At 53.1% G+C, this 17,168-nt stretch overlaps 3 protein-coding genes across 4 annotated transcripts in view; 1 reads left to right on the top strand and 2 right to left on the bottom strand.

The window, feature by feature from the left end:
* LOC147646364 (maestro heat-like repeat-containing protein family member 7) overlaps positions 1–9,654 on the bottom strand; it is a 195,784-nt gene extending 186,130 nt beyond the window's left edge. For both annotated transcript variants that reach the window (XM_086873526.1, XM_086873529.1), the window contains exon 1: positions 9,535–9,654. The gene's annotated coding sequence lies outside the window, so the exon portion shown is untranslated. The remainder of the gene's footprint in view (positions 1–9,534) is intronic.
* Positions 1–17,168, top strand: part of LOC147646363 (uncharacterized) — a 183,930-nt gene that overhangs the window by 115,341 nt on the left and 51,421 nt on the right. The gene's annotated exons all lie outside the window — the stretch shown is intronic.
* On the bottom strand, positions 3,384–9,538 carry LOC147646365 (maestro heat-like repeat-containing protein family member 7). The gene is made up of 16 exons (XM_086873522.1): positions 9,324–9,538; positions 8,991–9,132; positions 8,613–8,677; positions 8,129–8,494; positions 7,808–7,956; positions 7,403–7,550; positions 7,004–7,194; positions 6,784–6,921; positions 6,387–6,501; positions 6,077–6,214; positions 5,668–5,844; positions 5,379–5,534; positions 5,118–5,219; positions 4,633–4,735; positions 4,296–4,352; positions 3,384–3,955 (listed from the first exon to the last, which is right to left on the bottom strand). Exons 2-16 carry the CDS (start codon positions 9,106–9,108, stop codon positions 3,831–3,833), a joined length of 2,148 nt encoding a protein of 715 aa, XP_086729648.1. The 5' UTR covers positions 9,109–9,132; positions 9,324–9,538; the 3' UTR covers positions 3,384–3,830.

Genomic DNA, 17,168 nt, shown 5'->3' with positions numbered 1-17,168 from the left:
GAAAACTTCCTTATTTCTTGCTGTGAGATATGGATTAGAACAAGAGCAAAACAGGCTTAAAACTTAAAAGGAAATGAAGTTTATTAACAAAACTACAGGAATAAGAAAACTAGAATAACCTCCAGAAAACCCCTATTTTTCCCTCACTACCCAACCATTCCCTTGTTCACATGACAACATAGAGACAAAAAAACTTGGAACTTTGGTGTTTAAAACAGTCCCAATTCCTGCTAGAGTCTTTTCATCAGTCTTTGTAGAGAAGCAGAAGTTTTCTTCTGCTAATCTACGGAGTTTCTCACAAGAAAACTATTTCTGTTACAGCTTTCTATTTCTCTGATGTCAGCTGCCTGGAAATCTGTCATCAGTTCACTCCTCCCATTTCACATCGCTCTGAGGTGTGTTATGGGTCAATGAGTCTAGGGATGTCGTTTTTAAGGATTAAAAGGCAAAAGTTCTCTTCATGGGTTTTTGTGAGCCTCCCTGGAAACAGAAATTTTTCTCTTTGCCTCTCAAGGCTCCAAATCTTCAACAATTACTTCTCCCCTCTGTTCCAGCACTTCACTGTATCACAATTACTCCACCTTTTACTCAAAATCCACACTTTGAACCACTCTATTCCTTCCAATATGCTCTGAATTAAAGGAGCTCTTTTTCAGAACACTATTGTCCATCTCCATAGCTTTAATAGAAAAATATTTCAGCTTAATTAAAGCATCTCTTTATTCTCTCTTCCTCATCTAAAACTTAACTCTTTTCTTCACTGTCTTTGACGGTTTTATGATGTCTTCTTCACGTTATCTATCTCTTTCTCCTCCTTCTCTCTCTCTGGGAAAAAGGAGTAATCTGTCAGTCTCATCCAAGTAGTAAAAGAGTTAAAGTCTTGGAAAGCTGCAGATGTTCATGGTGTCAGGTTTCAGTTCAGCAGCAGAAACTGCAAACCAAGCCAGGCCGGCTCCGTTTCTCCCCCCACCCTCTGTGGCCTTGTCCAGCCTGGAGTGGGGTGGGGAAACCGAGACAGAGCCCTGTGACCTCGTCAGAAGCCAGAAACCAAAGAGAACAAAAGAACCCTGGCTTTACATCTTAAGGTGGTGTTCACAAGTTGATCTCACTTCTCAGTGGTTAAAACCACCACCAATTCTCAGAAATGACCAATAATTGGTCAGAGGAAAAACTCTTATCAGCCTCTCCCAGCTTCAACTTCCTCCCAGCTCCCAAAGCTATCTTAAAGGTAAAATCACCCCAGGACAACTGTGCATCTCAATACCCAGGTCCTGTAACTCTGCCCCTCTCTCGGAACCTTCGTTAACAATCCAACAGAAAAATTCTCCGGACCTTGCATCTCAGTACTCAGCTCTCATAAAATCTACTCAGACTTTTCCTCCCTTCTCGGAAACTTAGTTAAAAAACCAACAGAAAATATGAATATGCAACAAACTTCAGAAGAAAGAAAAAACTGAGACTGCACAGCCTCAAGCTGTAAAAACTGTATCAAAACTCATCTCTCCAAAAGACAGGCGGTGAACTTGGGGGAATCAGTGTGACAGAGGCTGGTTCAGAGTTCACCCAGTGCCGATCCTGAGCTCGAAGCTGACTGTGATTGTAGCTGTTTTCATCATTTGATTTTGCAAATTTTTCAATAAAATTGTTACTGATAAATTTGGCTGAATTTCATTTATTACAGTGTACATGCACCTCAGCTGGGCTACTGATTTCACCCCTACCTCAGGCTCACCACCCTTGGGCCTGCTTCCAGACAGCCCAGCTGCATCCCCTTCCCCCTTCAAACCTAGTTTAAGCCCTCTCAGTGAGTTCTGCCACTTCATAAGATAAAATTCTTCTACCCTTAAGAGAGATGCAGCCCATCCAGTTCCAGCAGGCCGAGTGCCAGAAAAGTTGCCCCGTGAGCAGAGAACCCAGAATTCTGCCGATGACACCAACCCTTGAGCCACTTGTTGATAATGTGGGCTCCCCTATTCCTTTCACTTCTTTTCTGCCACCAAAGGGACTGAGGAAAAGTCTACCTGTGCTCCTGCCCCATCAACCACTCAGCCAGTGCCCTGAAGTCCCTTTGAATTGCCCTGGCACTCCTCTTTTCAATCTCATCTCTGCCAGCCTGGAGTAGCAGCAGTGGATAATAACCAGAGGGCTGGATCAGCCCAGGAAGTCTCTCAGTGATGCCCCGTAGCCGAGTCCCAGGGAGGCAGCAGACCTCCCTGTGGGATGGCTCCAGTCAGCATGAGGGGCCCTCTGTTCCCCTCAGAAGGGAGTCACCCACTGCAAACACCTTTTTTTTCTTTTTAATAAGCTTTGTAACAAAAAGCCAGGCACTGGTAGATGGTAAAATTCTGATTTATAAATATTTTTTCCCATTTTTTATTGTTTTTTTTCCCCTCTTCTTTTCACTCCAATAGCATCACAAGTATTGAGAATGAAAAAAGGCCACAGTCCATCATCATTTTCACCGTTTTACAGACGTTTCTAAGAATATCCAGGAATGAGGATGGGCAAAAACAGCACTGCAGTAGCAGGAGTTGACTTCCAGTCCCATCAGAAAGGAAAAGGTGATCTTCCTGGAAAAAATCCAATAATATTTTTAAAAAGCCCTAAAAAGTTCCCAAATAAAATAAAAAATTTGGGCCCTCCCAGGCCCTGGTAGCCTGCTGGGCTGGAATTTCTCCTATTCCACCTCCAAATTATTCTTTACCAGTGGATTTGTCTGGAATTTTGTCCCTACTTTTCCCTATTTTTCCTTCTTAAAAATCCTTTTTCCCCCAGTTCCTTTCTTCTTGTTTCCACTATGTTTTCCTCATTTCCAGTGCTGTATGGGATTTTTTCGGATCTGGATTGTGTCCTGCCTCTCTCCCCACCTTCCGGACCCCAAAATCCCAAAAGAGAATAACCCAAAAAACCTCAGAAGACTGAATCAGTACACGTGGCATTGTACTGTCATTGGAGTGTTCCTAGAAAAACGGGCAGAAATTTGGGATGAACATTCCCTCTCCAGTAGATCCATCAATACCTGCAATGCGGAAGTGGAAAAAGCTGCTGAAATTGGGATTTTGCCTTTCCAGGAGGGTTTTTGAACCTGGCTTTATTCATTAACCTTTCAACGTGCACAACAGAGGACGGAACACGGCAGGGCCTTAGACACAACTTTGGTCCCTGACACACACAGGCTCCTTGTCCCACTACTGGCCTTCAGTAACACCTTGAACTCCACAATGCTGTGGAGCCGGGCCTTCAGCACAGGGACCTTTCCAGCCTGATCTGCGCTCCTTCCTCTGCGTCTCTGCACAAAACACGGCGCAGGAGAGAACGGCAGGAGGGGCCTGTGTGTCACAGCGCTCTGGATTTGTGACCCTTCAGCTCCACACAGATGCAGGTCAAGTGAAAAAGGAAAACTGTTTATTGATGAAATGCGAAGCAAAGGGATGAGCAGAGGGGCAAAAAAGGGGATGGGGAGTGTCTGGGGGCTGGAAGGAGGGAGCTACCAAAAGGGATGGAGAGTGGAGGGAAAAAGAAGGGATGGGCAGTGTCTGAGGGCTGCAGGGAGGGAACTGTCAAAAGGGATGGAGAGTGGAGGGAAAAAGAAGGGATGGGCAGTGTCTGAGGGCTGGAAGGAGGGAGCTATCAAAAGGGAGGGAAAGTGGAGGGAAAAAGAAGGGATGGGCAGTGTCTGAGGGCTGCAGGGACAGAGCTATCTACAGGCAGGGGGAGAGGGCTGAAGCCATGTGAGCTTCCCACAGGCTCAGCTGTGCAAGTCATCAGCTGTGCCTGGAGCTCCAGCTGGTCTCTTCTGGTCTCAGCATAGTCTCATCTTCCACAGCATCTTAAATGAACACTGGTTCTCCTAAGCCAGCAGACAAGCGTAGCTCTGCAGCTCTTTTAGAGAATATCTCTTGAAGATCTGTGTTTGTCTGAGAAGGGTTGTCATCTCTCCTCAGGGCTTGAAGTGCTGGAAGAGAGGGGTACAAAGCCACGATCAGAGCCCGGATCTGTGGGAATCCTAGGAGAAAGTCCTGCCAGGGCCATCCCAGCCTGCTCTTACTGTGGCCACAGGAGTTAAGGGGCCAACAGGACCACCTGCAAGGTATTGGATACGAATCTCTCCCAACTATATCACCACCCAAATCTCTCGCCCTGCATCCCTGAAATCTCTCTGTGATATTCCCACATCACCAAGGTGTCCACAGAGAGAGAGAAGCCCTCTGAAGCCATGCACGGATTACAGCTCCCTGCACGGGCATTTCAGATCCCCCAGTGCCAGCCCCTCACTGCCCGCTGCCCTCACTCACCCTCGATGAGGGCCTGCAGCTCTTTCTTCTGCCCCCTCAGGTGCTGCCCGGCCATCCCTGGGAACACAGAGCCTGTCAGGGCCCCGGCGGCACAGCTCCCTGCCAGCGGCGCTGCCAGCCCTGTGGCCACACGGCCTCCCGCCCCGGCAGGGCTCAGCCCGGGCCCTTGCCGCATCCTGACTCAGCCCAAGGGCACGGCTGCCAGAGGCCGGCAGCAGCAGCCCCGAGGGCAGCCGGGGCTCCAGGGCGTGGGGCCCGGGTGCCGCTGCCGGGGCAGCAGCCGGGGCCGGGGCCGAGCTGCGGCGGGGCGGGGAGGGAGCCCGGGCTCGTGGCTCACCGATGAACCTGATGGCCGCCTCTTGCAGGGGCTCCTGCGGGCTCTGCAGGTACGGCAGGGCCCGGCGCAGCTGCTCGGCCGCTCGCCTCTCATCCTGTCCCAGCTGGAGAGAGAGGCAGGAGGGAAGGGTTGGTGCGGGCTCTGCCTCTGCGGCCAGCCCCGGCCTCCCGTGCCCGCCCAGCCCTGAGGCCCGGCCAGCAGCCGCTGGCGCCGGGCTCTGGAGGGGGCAGAGGGCCGGCTGCTGCCCGGGGAGCCGCGGTGCCGCCCCTGCCCGCAGCCCCAGTGTGGGGCTCCATTGGCACCCGGCTCGGGGCCACAGGAGCCTGGAGAAGAAGCCGTGCGGCCCAGGGAAGGGAGCAGCGTGTGGGGCGCAGGCTGGTGCCCCTGGGTGCAGCACCGGGCAGGGGCCACAGCTGCCAGCCCCACACACTGAGCACCGGGACCAGGGGGCTTCTCAAAGTTGAGCTAATCCAGGCTGCCCTTACCAGACACTCAGCAAACTTTGATAGCTGCTCCTTCCTAATCAGCTGCTTCAGATTCCTCCTCTTGAGGAACTCGACCACACGAAGCAGCGTTTCCCGAGAGGCCTGGAGAGCAGCAGAGATGCAGAGATGGCACTGCAGCCCAGGGCACAGGACTCTTGTCTGGGTGACAGGGCCCTGAGGAAGCCGCAGCCTGGGAGGTTCCAGGACAGGAGGAAGCCGATGCCCTTCCCAGGGATGCACCAGCATCACACAAAACCTGACCTTTGCCACATGCTGGTTCTCATCATGGCAGTGGATGAAGAGTGGAAGCAGGCTCTGGTTCAAAATCTTCTCCAGAGGCTTCTTTCCCTCATCCAATACCAAGTCCATCGCCTTGAAGAAGAGATCAAGGGAGAGCAACTGCACATGGCTGTGGTCCTGGAGGAAAATAAGAGAAAAATACCTTAATACCAATTCCCCCAGGCTCACCTGGGCAAAGGCCCAGAAATCTGTAATATACAAAGTTTCTGGGCAGCAGCCAATGCCCATGTCTGGGGGCACAGAGCCTTACATGGTCAAAGAGCAGCAGGAGTGCCTGAGCCAGCTTTGGGGCAGTGGTGCTGCATATCATGACGTCTTTATTCTTGAGAATACTGATGAACACACGGAGGGCCATGCCAACTACATCTCCATCTGCATCACCCAGCAGCTCCCGAAGGCTTCGAGACAGGCTGCACATTCTTATGGCCTGTGTGGAACACAAGGCAGTGCTGGGAAGCCCTGAACGGCTGCAGTGCCAAGACCGCCCTGGCACTGCAACCCCACCCTGCTGCTGCCAGGCCCAGAGGCCAAAGGGCTGTCCCAAAGCACTCAGGCAGGTGAGCCAGGAGAGCTGGGAGCAGCTGCCTCAGCTCCTGAAGCCCAGCCAGCCCAAGGAGCTGCTTTCCCCAGCACAGCTTCAGCTGCTGCCCCATTCTCACCATCGAGGGTTCCTTGCTGAGCACCACGAGGCCTCTGAGCGCCAGGCGACGCCTCTGCCTGCACTCACTCTGCAGGTGCCTTGATGTGATCTCAAGGACACTGTCACCGTGTTTAGTCAAGTCCAAGCACTCGAGGACCTGAAAGGCACAGGGCAGTGACAGGGGAGCCGGCCGGCAGGAGCCTGGAACTGGGCAGGGCTGGGCCCAGGCAGCAGCACAGGGCGCGGGCACCGTCCCAGGCAGCTGTGGCTATGCAAGGGGACAGGGCTGGCAGGCAGCTCAGTGAGGTAGTGCTGCCCATCGGGCTCACCTCCACAAGGAATGCCAGGAAGGACAGATCACAGCATGGCTCCTCCCTTCTGAGTGACTTGAGCAGGTCGAGTGCAATATGGGAACAGAAGGGGATCAAGCCACGGAGCATCTCCCTGTCAGGGGAAAACAGCACCAAGACCCTGATGGTGGGGGGGCGGGGGGACAAACCTCTCCCAGGAAAGAATCACAGAGATCTGGCCTTTCCCCAGAATCCCTGGAGGGACCATGGGTGCTTTGGGAAGTGGCTCCTTTTGGGCACCCTCCTCTCAGCCTTTTCCAGTCTGCTTGGCCATCCCTCAGTGACGAGGCCCTCTGGCCAGGACCACAGGGACTGTGTGAGACACCCTAGGCACAGGGCACAGATTTCAGAGGCAGTTGGGAGAAGTGAGGCTCACCTGGCCAGCAGACCCATGGCATAGTGCTGGGTGTCAGCACAGAGCAGCGTGTCCCAGCCACGCTTGCGTCCCATTTCCATGACCACACTCTCACACCGCAGTCGGCAGAGCAGAGATTTCATGGCCTGCACTGCAAACCTGTGTGCAGAGCAAAGCCCAGGTCACACTGAGTGCACTGGCGTCAGCCACAAGGGCGTGGGAAGGACAGGAGGACTGGCACCTGTTGGGGTTGCTGGGAAGGCGGTGTTGCTCCCGGCATGCTTTCCAGAAGCTGTCAACTTCCACTGGTGGCATCTGCTGGGTGGTGATGACAACATGGAACAGCAGAGCCACAAACAGGCGGGCGGAATAAAGCATCATCGCCTCGCAGCACTGTGGCATCTGGACAATCACCCAGAGCACCAGAGTTGCCTGCAAAAGAAGCACACCAAGGCAGTGCTCAGTGCCGAGGTGTCCATGGGACAGGGCCTGAGGGGAGACACAGGGGGAGCAGCAGGCCTGGTGCCCCCTGAGCCTGCCCCTAGCCCAGGTTTCAGCCCAGCGCCTTAGGCAGGGAGAAGACAGAGAGCTCCTGGGGAAGCAAGCTCCAGGTGATCAAAGGCCATCTCCATAAACTCACACTCAAGGGAAAAACGTCCTTGTTGTCTCCATCAGAGGTGCAGGTGCTGCAAAGGGGCCAGTTCTCCATCACACAGAGCAGTGTTGGCAGCACTTTCTCTACTGTTGGTCCCGACGAGCCTATGGTTTGCCACATCATGGCAGCAGCTCTGTGGGATCAGAGCTCTGTGTCAGGGGTGTCTCAGTCACAGAGCAATGCCCTGTGTAGCTGTGGGGACCCAGGTGACAGAGCCCTGGTGCCCTGAGGGGCAGGGAGGGAGCACTGGCAGCAGCCTCAGGACACAGAGGGGCCCGAGGCTCCTGGACCTCTCTGCCTGTTGGGCAGAGCCCATTGGACAGGCTGTGCAGGGCCATGGGCCCTAAAGGCTGGTGAGCCCTGAGCTCTCAAGGCACGTGGGCCCCATACCTGTCACACGATGGGGCACAGTGCAGGAGGGCCAGCACCACATCAGCAGGGTGTTCTTCAGCCAGCCTTATAATGTCAATTTGCTGCCTGACATCCACAGTGACATGGGACACCAGACTCTGGTGAATGTTCCTCACAGTAGCTGGCACCTGGAGGAGGCATGGGGAAGACATGGAGTGCTGTCCAAGGCAGCAACTTCCCCAGCTTCCCCCAAGAAGTGCTTCCCTTCCTGTCATGCTCTGCTGGCCTCAAAGGCTGAGGGGGCCCTGTGGATGTGGCATGAGGGGGCACAGGATCGTGGGAGACCTCCAGTTCCAGTACCTGACTGGGTACCTGCTGCTCAGAAGAAGCAGCTCTCTTCTCAACAACGTCAGAAGAAATACGAGGGTCCTTGAAATAATCCCATATGAGCTCTTGGCTTATAGTGGGAGTGGGTGTCCTGTTGGCCTTTGCGATGCCCTGAGTCTCTCCGGTGTCATCATTTTGAATGCCCTCAGTCCCTGCCATGTCAGCCTTTGCCCTGTCAAACTCCACTGCAGCGTCAGACTCTTGTGAGTGCTCAGCTGAATCCGGGCTGACATCAGGCTCTGCCTGGAGCTCGGTCAGCCTGCAGTCAGGCTCAGCTGCGCCCTCAGTTGCTGCTGTGGTGTTCCTTCTACGCCGAATGCGCAGGAATTTGCGGAACCTCTGTGCAGAATGAACAAAGGACAGGGGAGAGAGGCATGTTCCATGGAGTGCTCCAAGCTCCACTGCTGGGCTGAGCAGTGCCAGCAGGCCCAGCCCAGGTGGGGATGGCTGCAGGTACCTGCGCTGCTCTTCGGAAGCGGCCACGGGCAGGCTCCTGCTCTTGTGTCTTTTCCATGGCTGCATCTGGCAAAGAGCAGCCAGAGCTGAGGGGCTGCAGGAGAGGCTGGAGAACACAGCCCAGCCCTGCACTCCCCAGGCAGGGACAGCCCTGGGATGGCTCAGGGGATGGAGCAGGGCCACTGCCAGGGGTCAGCCCCAGCCCCTATTCTGTCTTGTCCTTCGGCATGTCCACATGGAACGGGACGGGACGGGACGGGACGGGACGGGACGGGACGGGACGGGACGGGACGGGATGGGATGGGATGGGATGGGATGGGATGGGGCAGGGCCCAGCTGACTGCAGCCATCAGCCCTGTGGCCCAGTTCTGCCACTCACCATCCTGCAGTGGCTGGAACTTCTTTGGCTCTTCCGGCTGTTGTGCTAGGGCAGGTCCAGGGTCTGTCTTTCTTTTCCCCCTGAACACTTTGAAGACGCTGAGGAATATGCCCGCCATTACACAATCTTGCCTTGAAGGCACCTTAAAGAGAGATGCCGTGGGAAATCTCTGAGTCAACAAGTCCTGCAGTTGTGCCTTGAAGGCACCTGCGAGAGAGAAGCCCCAGGAAGGCTATAGGACAGCAAGTCCTGCAGTCTGGTCTCGAGGGCTCCTGCCACAATGACTGGAGACTCCTCGTAAATGACTGTGGTCACCAGGTCCCACAGTCTCACCTTGAGGACAGAGGCCAGAAGGATGGGAGATGCCTCAGAAAAGCTCCAGGTCCAAGTACCGGAGTCTGGCCTTGAAGGCACCTGCAAAAGAAAAGTCTTGGGAAGGCCACGGGTCACCAAGTCCCACAGTCTTGCCCCGCAGGCACCTGCAAAAGAAAAGCCTCAGGAAAGCCACGGGCCACCAAGGCCCGCAGTCTTGCCACGAGGTCACCTGTACGAGTAAAGACTTGGAAAAGCTCCGGGTCAGACACAAACGAGTGCGCTGTGCGGGGGCTCCTCACAGCACCGCTCTGCCGCGTCCTGTCCCGTCGCGTGCACTGGGCACTGTGGCATGGCCCTGTCACCGCCAGCTCCTATGTCACCACATGTCACAAAGGGCTCTCTGACACCCTGTCCATTTCCATCCCATGGTGACCATGTGTCACAAAGGGCCCTTGCACACACTGCCACCTGCCCTTGGGCTGCCCCCATCCCCCCCAAAGTGGCCCAGGTTGGAAGGAATCCCTTGCCCAAAGTGTCTTAGACAGCCCAACAGGATCTTTAGGAACGCCTCAAACCATCAGCAAACGCTGCCCTGCTCTGCAGGCTCAGGGCAGCAGAAGGAGCCCCCAGGGCTGCCGACGCAGCCGCAGCAGGAAGGGCACGGGGCCTTGCACAGAATCTGCACAGGGGCCTGGCAGCACTAAAATCTGCAGGTGTGGCAGAGTCCCCACCAAGGCAGACCTGCCACCCCAGCCGAGCCCTGGCAGTGCTGGTGCCCTTCTCCTGCCCCAGAGACCTGTGCCCCTGGGGGGTTTCTGTGCCAGAGGGCAGCCAAAGCCCACGTGCATTGGGGGCTGGGCTCCTTCCTGCAGGGGCTGTTGGCAGGAGCTCCTGGAGCTACTGCTGGCAATGCTTAGTCTTGGTCAGATTAATTACATGTGGGAATTATTTTCCCATTGATGTCATTTCCTGCAGCTATAAAACATCTTTGTGGGGAAGGCAGAGAAGGATCTGGCATTTAAGAATCCTCAATTCATGAGAGCTTCCCCATTGCTCAACTCAAGAATTTCCTACAAGTTGCAGACTTCAACAATTAATTGGAATGGCCAGAGAATGTGAAAGAGTTGCAAGTTTGCTTCCCATCTCAAAGCAGCAAGTCCTTTGCCTTAACATCATCCATTGAGAGTCACTTTACAAAATATAACACTACACAGAGGCTAAAAAAAGGCCATTCTTTCGTTTGCAAACCTTTGCTTTTCTATGGAGGGATGATAATATCCTAATTCTCTGAAAAATTAAAGCTCTCAAGGAATGAAAGTTCACTCAGTATTACAAAAGTAGTCCAAACGATTGAGTAGATTGCAAAAGGGCTAATCCTCCCCCTGGTACAGATATCTAGGTGGCCAGTAAATTACAGCTCTCCCCTCTTCTTTTTTTGCATGAGAAGCAGGACCACTAACAGGAAAAGTCACAGATATTCCTTATGTCCTCCATAACCAAAGCTGAGCCAAACCATGGATGCTCCCGTCAAACTGACTCAAATTCCAGCCTAGACCTCTCACTTCCAGACAACTTCTTCCCCAACACACCCACCAACACCAATGCTCCCAAAACACGCTCACGGAACTCCTCAACACCCCAGCAGGACCCTCAACTGTTCCCATCCCACCACAGAGCTTTCCCACCCTCCAGCAGACCCCCTGGTTCCCTGCACATGCCATGGGATGGCACTCAGCAGGATCTGCCCCAAGGCCTTGCGCGGTAGCAAGCTCAGGCTGCCAGGCCACTGGTTCCTGGATCATCCTTCCCATTGACCCTTCCTGTGCACAGCTGTTACATTTACACATTTGAGCCAGCTTGGACTTCTCCCCTTAACCAGGATTGCTGGGAATGGATCGAGAGCAGCCTGGCAAGCTCTTTCTCCAGCTCCCTCTTTACTCTTGGGGCAGGTAGAACATTCCACAGGAAAGCAACTGGTGCCACACGGAGTGGGTGACATCAGGGGAGATCACTCAGGACTGCTAAATCCTGAGGGAGCACCGCTGGGTTTGACCTTTGGGTACCTGCACAAACGTCAAGTCAGCTGCCTTAGTTTCCAGGACAGCTCTGTGTTGGCCAGCATCCTGACGTGGGTGCAGGACTGCTGCGAGGCACTGCTGGGACCCAGCAGGACAGGACTGGCTGTCGTGTTTACATGTTGAAAATGAGTTAGATCGTATTTAGCTAGAAATTTAGTGATCCCTGAATTTGATAAGGAGCTGGGCCATTATAAGCTAAGAAATTTCTTCGGATTCTGTATTTTAGCTGTTTTGTAGCATTTAATTTTATCTCAATACAGCAAAGTAGAGGCCCTTCTTTTGCTTTGGATTCTTTAGGGAATTGTTTCCCATCTGAAAGGAAGACTCTGTGAAGGGAGTGGTTGTCCAGGGGCAAAATACAGGTCATGAAGAAACAAGACGTGGCTGAGACCTCTTACATCCCACACTAAGGAGTCAGCCAAAGGAAAGGAGCATTTGGGAGTCATGCCTGGGGGAGGAGGGACAGGTGGTGGGGTTGTGGCTGTCTCTTAGCTGGGGGACACGGCTTAAAGGGCAAATGGTTAAGGTTTTGGTGTTGGACTGCTGCTGCCCCGAGGAACCACTGCTATTGCACAACTTTTCCATCACTGTGTCTGTTTACTGTGGGTGAGCCTCTGCTCACAAGTGTAGCCATGTAACTGGGTCCTTTCAATACCCAATCACTCTGGGAGGGATCCTCACCATCTGCTTGGGTGCCTCAGGGGAAAACCAGGACCCCAACCACCTTTGAAAGGGAGCATCTCATGGCTGCTTGTGGGAGCCCAGCAGCTGCTGCTGTTGCCAGGGCATTACACAGGTGACAGCCAGGGGACACCCAAAACAATCCCCCCCCTCCACCTTCTTTCTCCTTCCAGGCCTGCCCAGCCCCTGCTGTTTCTGCTGCTGATCCGGATTTTTATTCCACTTTTAGCTCCACATCTCTGGGTCTGCCCAGCCCCATGCTGCTCCTGCCACAGCTTCGGGCTCATTACTAAACTCTTTGCCACCCCAGGCCTGCACTCCTCTGCTGTTCCAGCCCGGCCCCTCGAGGCTCCTGCTATCGTCCATTTCACCAACTTTATATCACCACACATTCAGGTGCCAAAATGAGTGTAGTGGGTCGACCCTGGCTGGGTGCCAGGTGCCCACTCTGTCGCTCTGTCACTCTCTTTCCCACTGGGACAGGGAAGAGGATAGGACGGAGAACGGCCAGCGGGGTGAGATAAAGCACTTTTATTACAATAAAATAAAGAAATAAGCAGAGATCTGTGTCTCCGTGGGCTGAAGAGTTCCCGCCCCGTGGCTGAGGGGACCGGCGGGGCGGGGCCGCCCGCGCCTGGGCGGGAAACGCCCCCTGCGGCCGGGAGCGGCGGCGGCGGCGGCGGCTGCGCAGTGGGGACGCGCCCGCCCCTCCCGGGTCCCTCAGGGAGCGCCCACGTCCCCTCAGCGGCCCTCGGGTACCTTCAGGGACCGGCGTGTCTGCTCAGCCACACGCGGCATGCCCGTGTCCCCCTCAAGTGATGCCCACGTTCCCTCAGTGACTCCGATGTACCCTGAGAGACTCGACAGACATCCACCTCTGCAGAGTGACCCCCATGTCACCTCAGTGCAATCCTGAGCACCTGCCACCCACAGTGACCCTCATGGCCCCAGGGTGGCATGCAGGGCACCTTCATGCCTTTCAGAGACCTTCATGACACCTCAGCAACACGCGGGGCATCCGCCTTCCCTCAGTGATGCATGAGGCACTTATGTCAGGAAAATTAACCCACGAACGCCAGAGGTTTATATCCAAAAAGAAGACACAGGAGTCTTGTTACTTTATTTGAATAAAGGGAAAGGCCATGGGGCATTCCCCTGGGGTCTCTCAAACTTTTAGTGGATGCAGACTCCTTTTTTTCCTAATTTTCTGGCTGCATTTCCCACTCTCTTTACCCATTGGTGGAGGTATTTGAGAGGTACAGGCTTCCCAAATCACCTAATACAGACCCCCTTCTAATGCATACCCCCCATTTTTCTTATCCTATGGATCTGATGGTTCCACGCATTGCTTCTTCCATCTCTCGGTTCCTAGCTTTACCCAGAGTTTGTTTGTAAAGAGAAATCTCTCCCATATCTTTCAATCTCTTCTGAGAACCTAGTATCAGCTCAGTGACTCACATGTCCCCTCAGCATCACTTGCAGCACCCACCTTTCCCTCAGTAACCCACACGTCCCGTCAGCAAATCCAGGGCCACCAGCCATCCCCTCAGTAACTCACTCACCCTGAGTACAGCCCCAGGGGCCAGCAGCAGGCAGAAAGCCGCAGGGGCAGGGGAAAAAGCTCTGCCCTGCTTACAGTGTGGGCTGAGGGCCAGGAGAGCTGCATGAGGGCCAGGAGAGCTGCATTTCCACCCTGAGGTTTTGGAGACAGGGGCTTTCACCCTCCTTATAGGGCTGCCCCTCTCTCCAGACAGCCAAAGGAGCACAATGGCAAAAGGCCAGCAACAGCAAAGCAGAGACCCAGCCCTGCACACAGGGAGGTCGCCCAGCACAAACCAGCCGTGGCACCCTGAAGTTGCCCACTGCACTCTCATGTATCTCTGCCCTGGGAATGCCAGGAATATGCTTTGCCCAGAGGGCCTTACTGTGGCTCCTCTTGGGCTCAAGGTTGCTGCTCTTCTCACTCACTCATACCTAAAGTCACAGAGCTTGGTGTCCCCCACTGCAAGAGGAACAAGACTCAACACCCAGGCAGTTGAGCTCACGGCCTAGGGCTGATGGGCTCCAATCCCGAGGACAGGGAGGGCACACGCCCAGCCCCACAGCTCTCTAATGCCAGGACCAGGGTTACATGCCTGATTACAGGGGGCCTCCTTCTAACCATCTGCTGAGGGAAATTCCTGGAAAGCACCAGAGAAGACGAGTTTCAGGAACAAGGTGGGTGCCTGGGGGCAGCTTATGGCCTCTGACATCCAACTCCTCAGGGCTTCCCACAACCCCGGCCCCTTAGGATCTGCCCCAGCAACCCAGGCAGCAACACATGGGCAGGAGGACACAGATGGTGCTTCCTGGATGGGACAGGGCTTGTGGCTTCAGCACAACCACCAAAGGCCAAGGGGCTTCTGGCCATCCTCCCTACACCACTGCACGCCTGGGAAGCTTGCTGAGCATGACCACCCTTTTCCCTCTCTTCCCCTATGCCCTGTGCACCATGGGCAGCAAAAGAAAGCTCCTGGGAGTCTGTCCATTGTAACATATCCTATATTTACATCCTAAAGAAAATAAAAAAGAAGAAAATAACAATCTTTAATGTAGTAAATTAAAGGGCCAGGAGACCTTCTGCTCCCATTAACAAACTTTTATTAGATAGAACTGGGCCTGGAGGTAGGGGCTCGGGGTGTGCACCGCCGCCGCTGCTCCCCGTGGTCGACGTTGAGGAGGAGGATCACGCAGGCCTGTCGTCATCCACTGTCAGCAGGACTGGAGCCTCTATCCTCGCTGGGATTGCCTGGAGGCTCTGTTTCAGGCTCGAAGGTCTAGGGGTGTCTTCCCTCTCAAGTCCTGCCCAGGTCATGGCAACCAGCTTGCTGGACTGAGATTGGCGCACCCAGTCTCCCCAGGTCCCCGCTGCCTCCACAGTGGGGTCCTCCAGATGTTCCCTGAGCGTGGCTCGTTGTCCAGGGCTGTCTTTGCTCCCAGGTGGTGGTATGATTTTAATATGCACCCGTGTGCAAGTCTTTATGGGAAATGGGGAAGTTCATCCTGGGTAGCAGCAGCTAAATTACCCGATGGGTTGGGAGGGGGTAAAGGATGGGGATACAAATGCAAGGATAAAACAAGTATGAACTTCTTAACAGTGAACCCTTTTGGGACTAACAACACCAAAACCCCTTATCCAGGGACCTAAACTGGGATTGAAACAGGAACATATAATTTGAACATTGGGATTTTTATTTATAACAATATCTCCCCTCTTTTAATTTGACCAGGCATCAGCCTGCGTCAACTTGTTGTTTCAGGCTCCTGGTAGTGAAAATTCTTTAGTCTTTGGTATTGGTCATATACCCTTTTTGCTTCTTTCAGCTCTGAACTTTCTAACATTAGGATCTTAGTTTTTCCCTTCTCTTGGGTTATTTCTAACGAGTTGTAGATCGTGCTGCTAGACTGTATTGCTGAGGTAATTATTCTGATCAAACACGGGATGACGCAGGGAAGAAATAACAGTCCTGCTAGTCCCGCTATACCAATGAATGCCACCTTTTCCCACCAGCCCTTAAAGGACCAGAAACTATCCCATCAATCAGTATTCAGGATCGGCATCCATTCTTGGTTCCCTAAGTAGGAGATTTTTCTGATCTCTTTAGAAATGTTCCAGATTACTTCACTTTTATCATCTATTTCTAGGCAGCATTCAGAGGTGTTGAACTTCCCACAGATTTCCCCCTCATCAGCAAGAAGGTAATCTACTGCCAGTCGGAGTTGGTACACCACTGTTCGGGTCTGGGAGAGTTGGTCACTTATATGATCAAGAGCCAGGGCTGTTTTGTTCCATGTTATTTCAATTACAGCTTGGAGCCTGATTATTCTGTTTAACATGTATATTGGGGTCCTATATCCCCAGGACCCATCCTGGGCCCAGGTAGCTGGCCCATAAGTTCTTATTATTTCCTCCAGGGTCCAGACTGTTCCTTTCCAATTCTGGGTCCCTCCTGTGCTTATTACACTCCTCTTCTTCCTTTTTAGGGGCCTCTTTAGGTTGTCATATAGTGGTACTCCAAGCTCTGAGCCAGCTTGTTTTGGGAGCAGGAAGAAAGCTGGCTTTATCACCCCAATCGTGCAGCTACCTGACCAGTCTCCTGGTAGATGTGTATAAGCTGCATCCCTGCAGATCCAAAAGAAATCATCTGGGGCTTCCCAAAAACCCTCCCTGTCTTCATAGGGGTACTCCCAATGCTTTGATAGGCTTCTAATTCCCCAGAAGGGATTGATCCCTTTTTCTGCACATTCATAAAGGTTATATCCTTTGTGATGAATGCACCCTTTTTCCCTCTTCTCTAAGGATCAATATCTTAGGTTGGGCTCCTGGGGGAACCCATTTAGTTCCTAGATTCTTCGTTATATCTTTTGCATGCCATCTGCCCCACCAGGGTCCTATATCTTTTTCCGGTTTGTAGAATACAGTCTTCCCCAATTACCTTAGCCTTTAATTCCCATTTTTCTCTTCTCCTATACCCTGGTGTGCTTTGGCCTTCCCCAGTTCATTTTATGCTTAGAATTTCTCAAGGTTTCAAGCTAATTCCCTCCCAGGGCCAAATATCAGACATTTTAGTACTCCCACATACCCAACAATCAGTTATATTTAATTCCTTGCTGATGTTTTCAGCTGAATCAATGAACAAGTTCTTCCCACTCAAATTTTCCCATTCTTCATTTCCCACGCTCATGTCCACTCTTTTCTCCTTTACCACACCAGGTTCACCTTTTACTGGTTCGTTCTTTTCAAAGCACAGCCAAGTATCCCTCATGGGACAGTCTCCCAAAAGACGTTCTCTAAAAGTGGCCGTATTTCTGGTAATCCAATATGTTTTTCTGTTTTCTTGGCATTCTTCTAATTGTGATTTGTTGTAGCAAGAAGGACTCAAATTTGTGTGGACCCTTACCAGGGACCCTAGATTTTCCCCATCATACAAGGGATAATAACATTTCATGCAAGAGTCTGTCCCCATGGCATTGGTGAGGTGCATTGCTATCACCAGACCTACCATGAGCCTTGTGATGATCCTTTTAGGCTCCCTGCAGTCCATGACTCCCAAGAGTCCAGCAG

Source organism: Cyanistes caeruleus, unplaced genomic scaffold (assembly GCF_971803275.1).
Source record: "Cyanistes caeruleus unplaced genomic scaffold, bCyaCae1.hap1.1 HAP1_SCAFFOLD_100, whole genome shotgun sequence".
NCBI classification, from domain to species: Eukaryota; Metazoa; Chordata; class Aves; order Passeriformes; family Paridae; genus Cyanistes; species Cyanistes caeruleus.
Note: the sequence above shows the minus strand (reverse complement) of the source record. Positions and strands in the feature narration are given on the sequence as shown.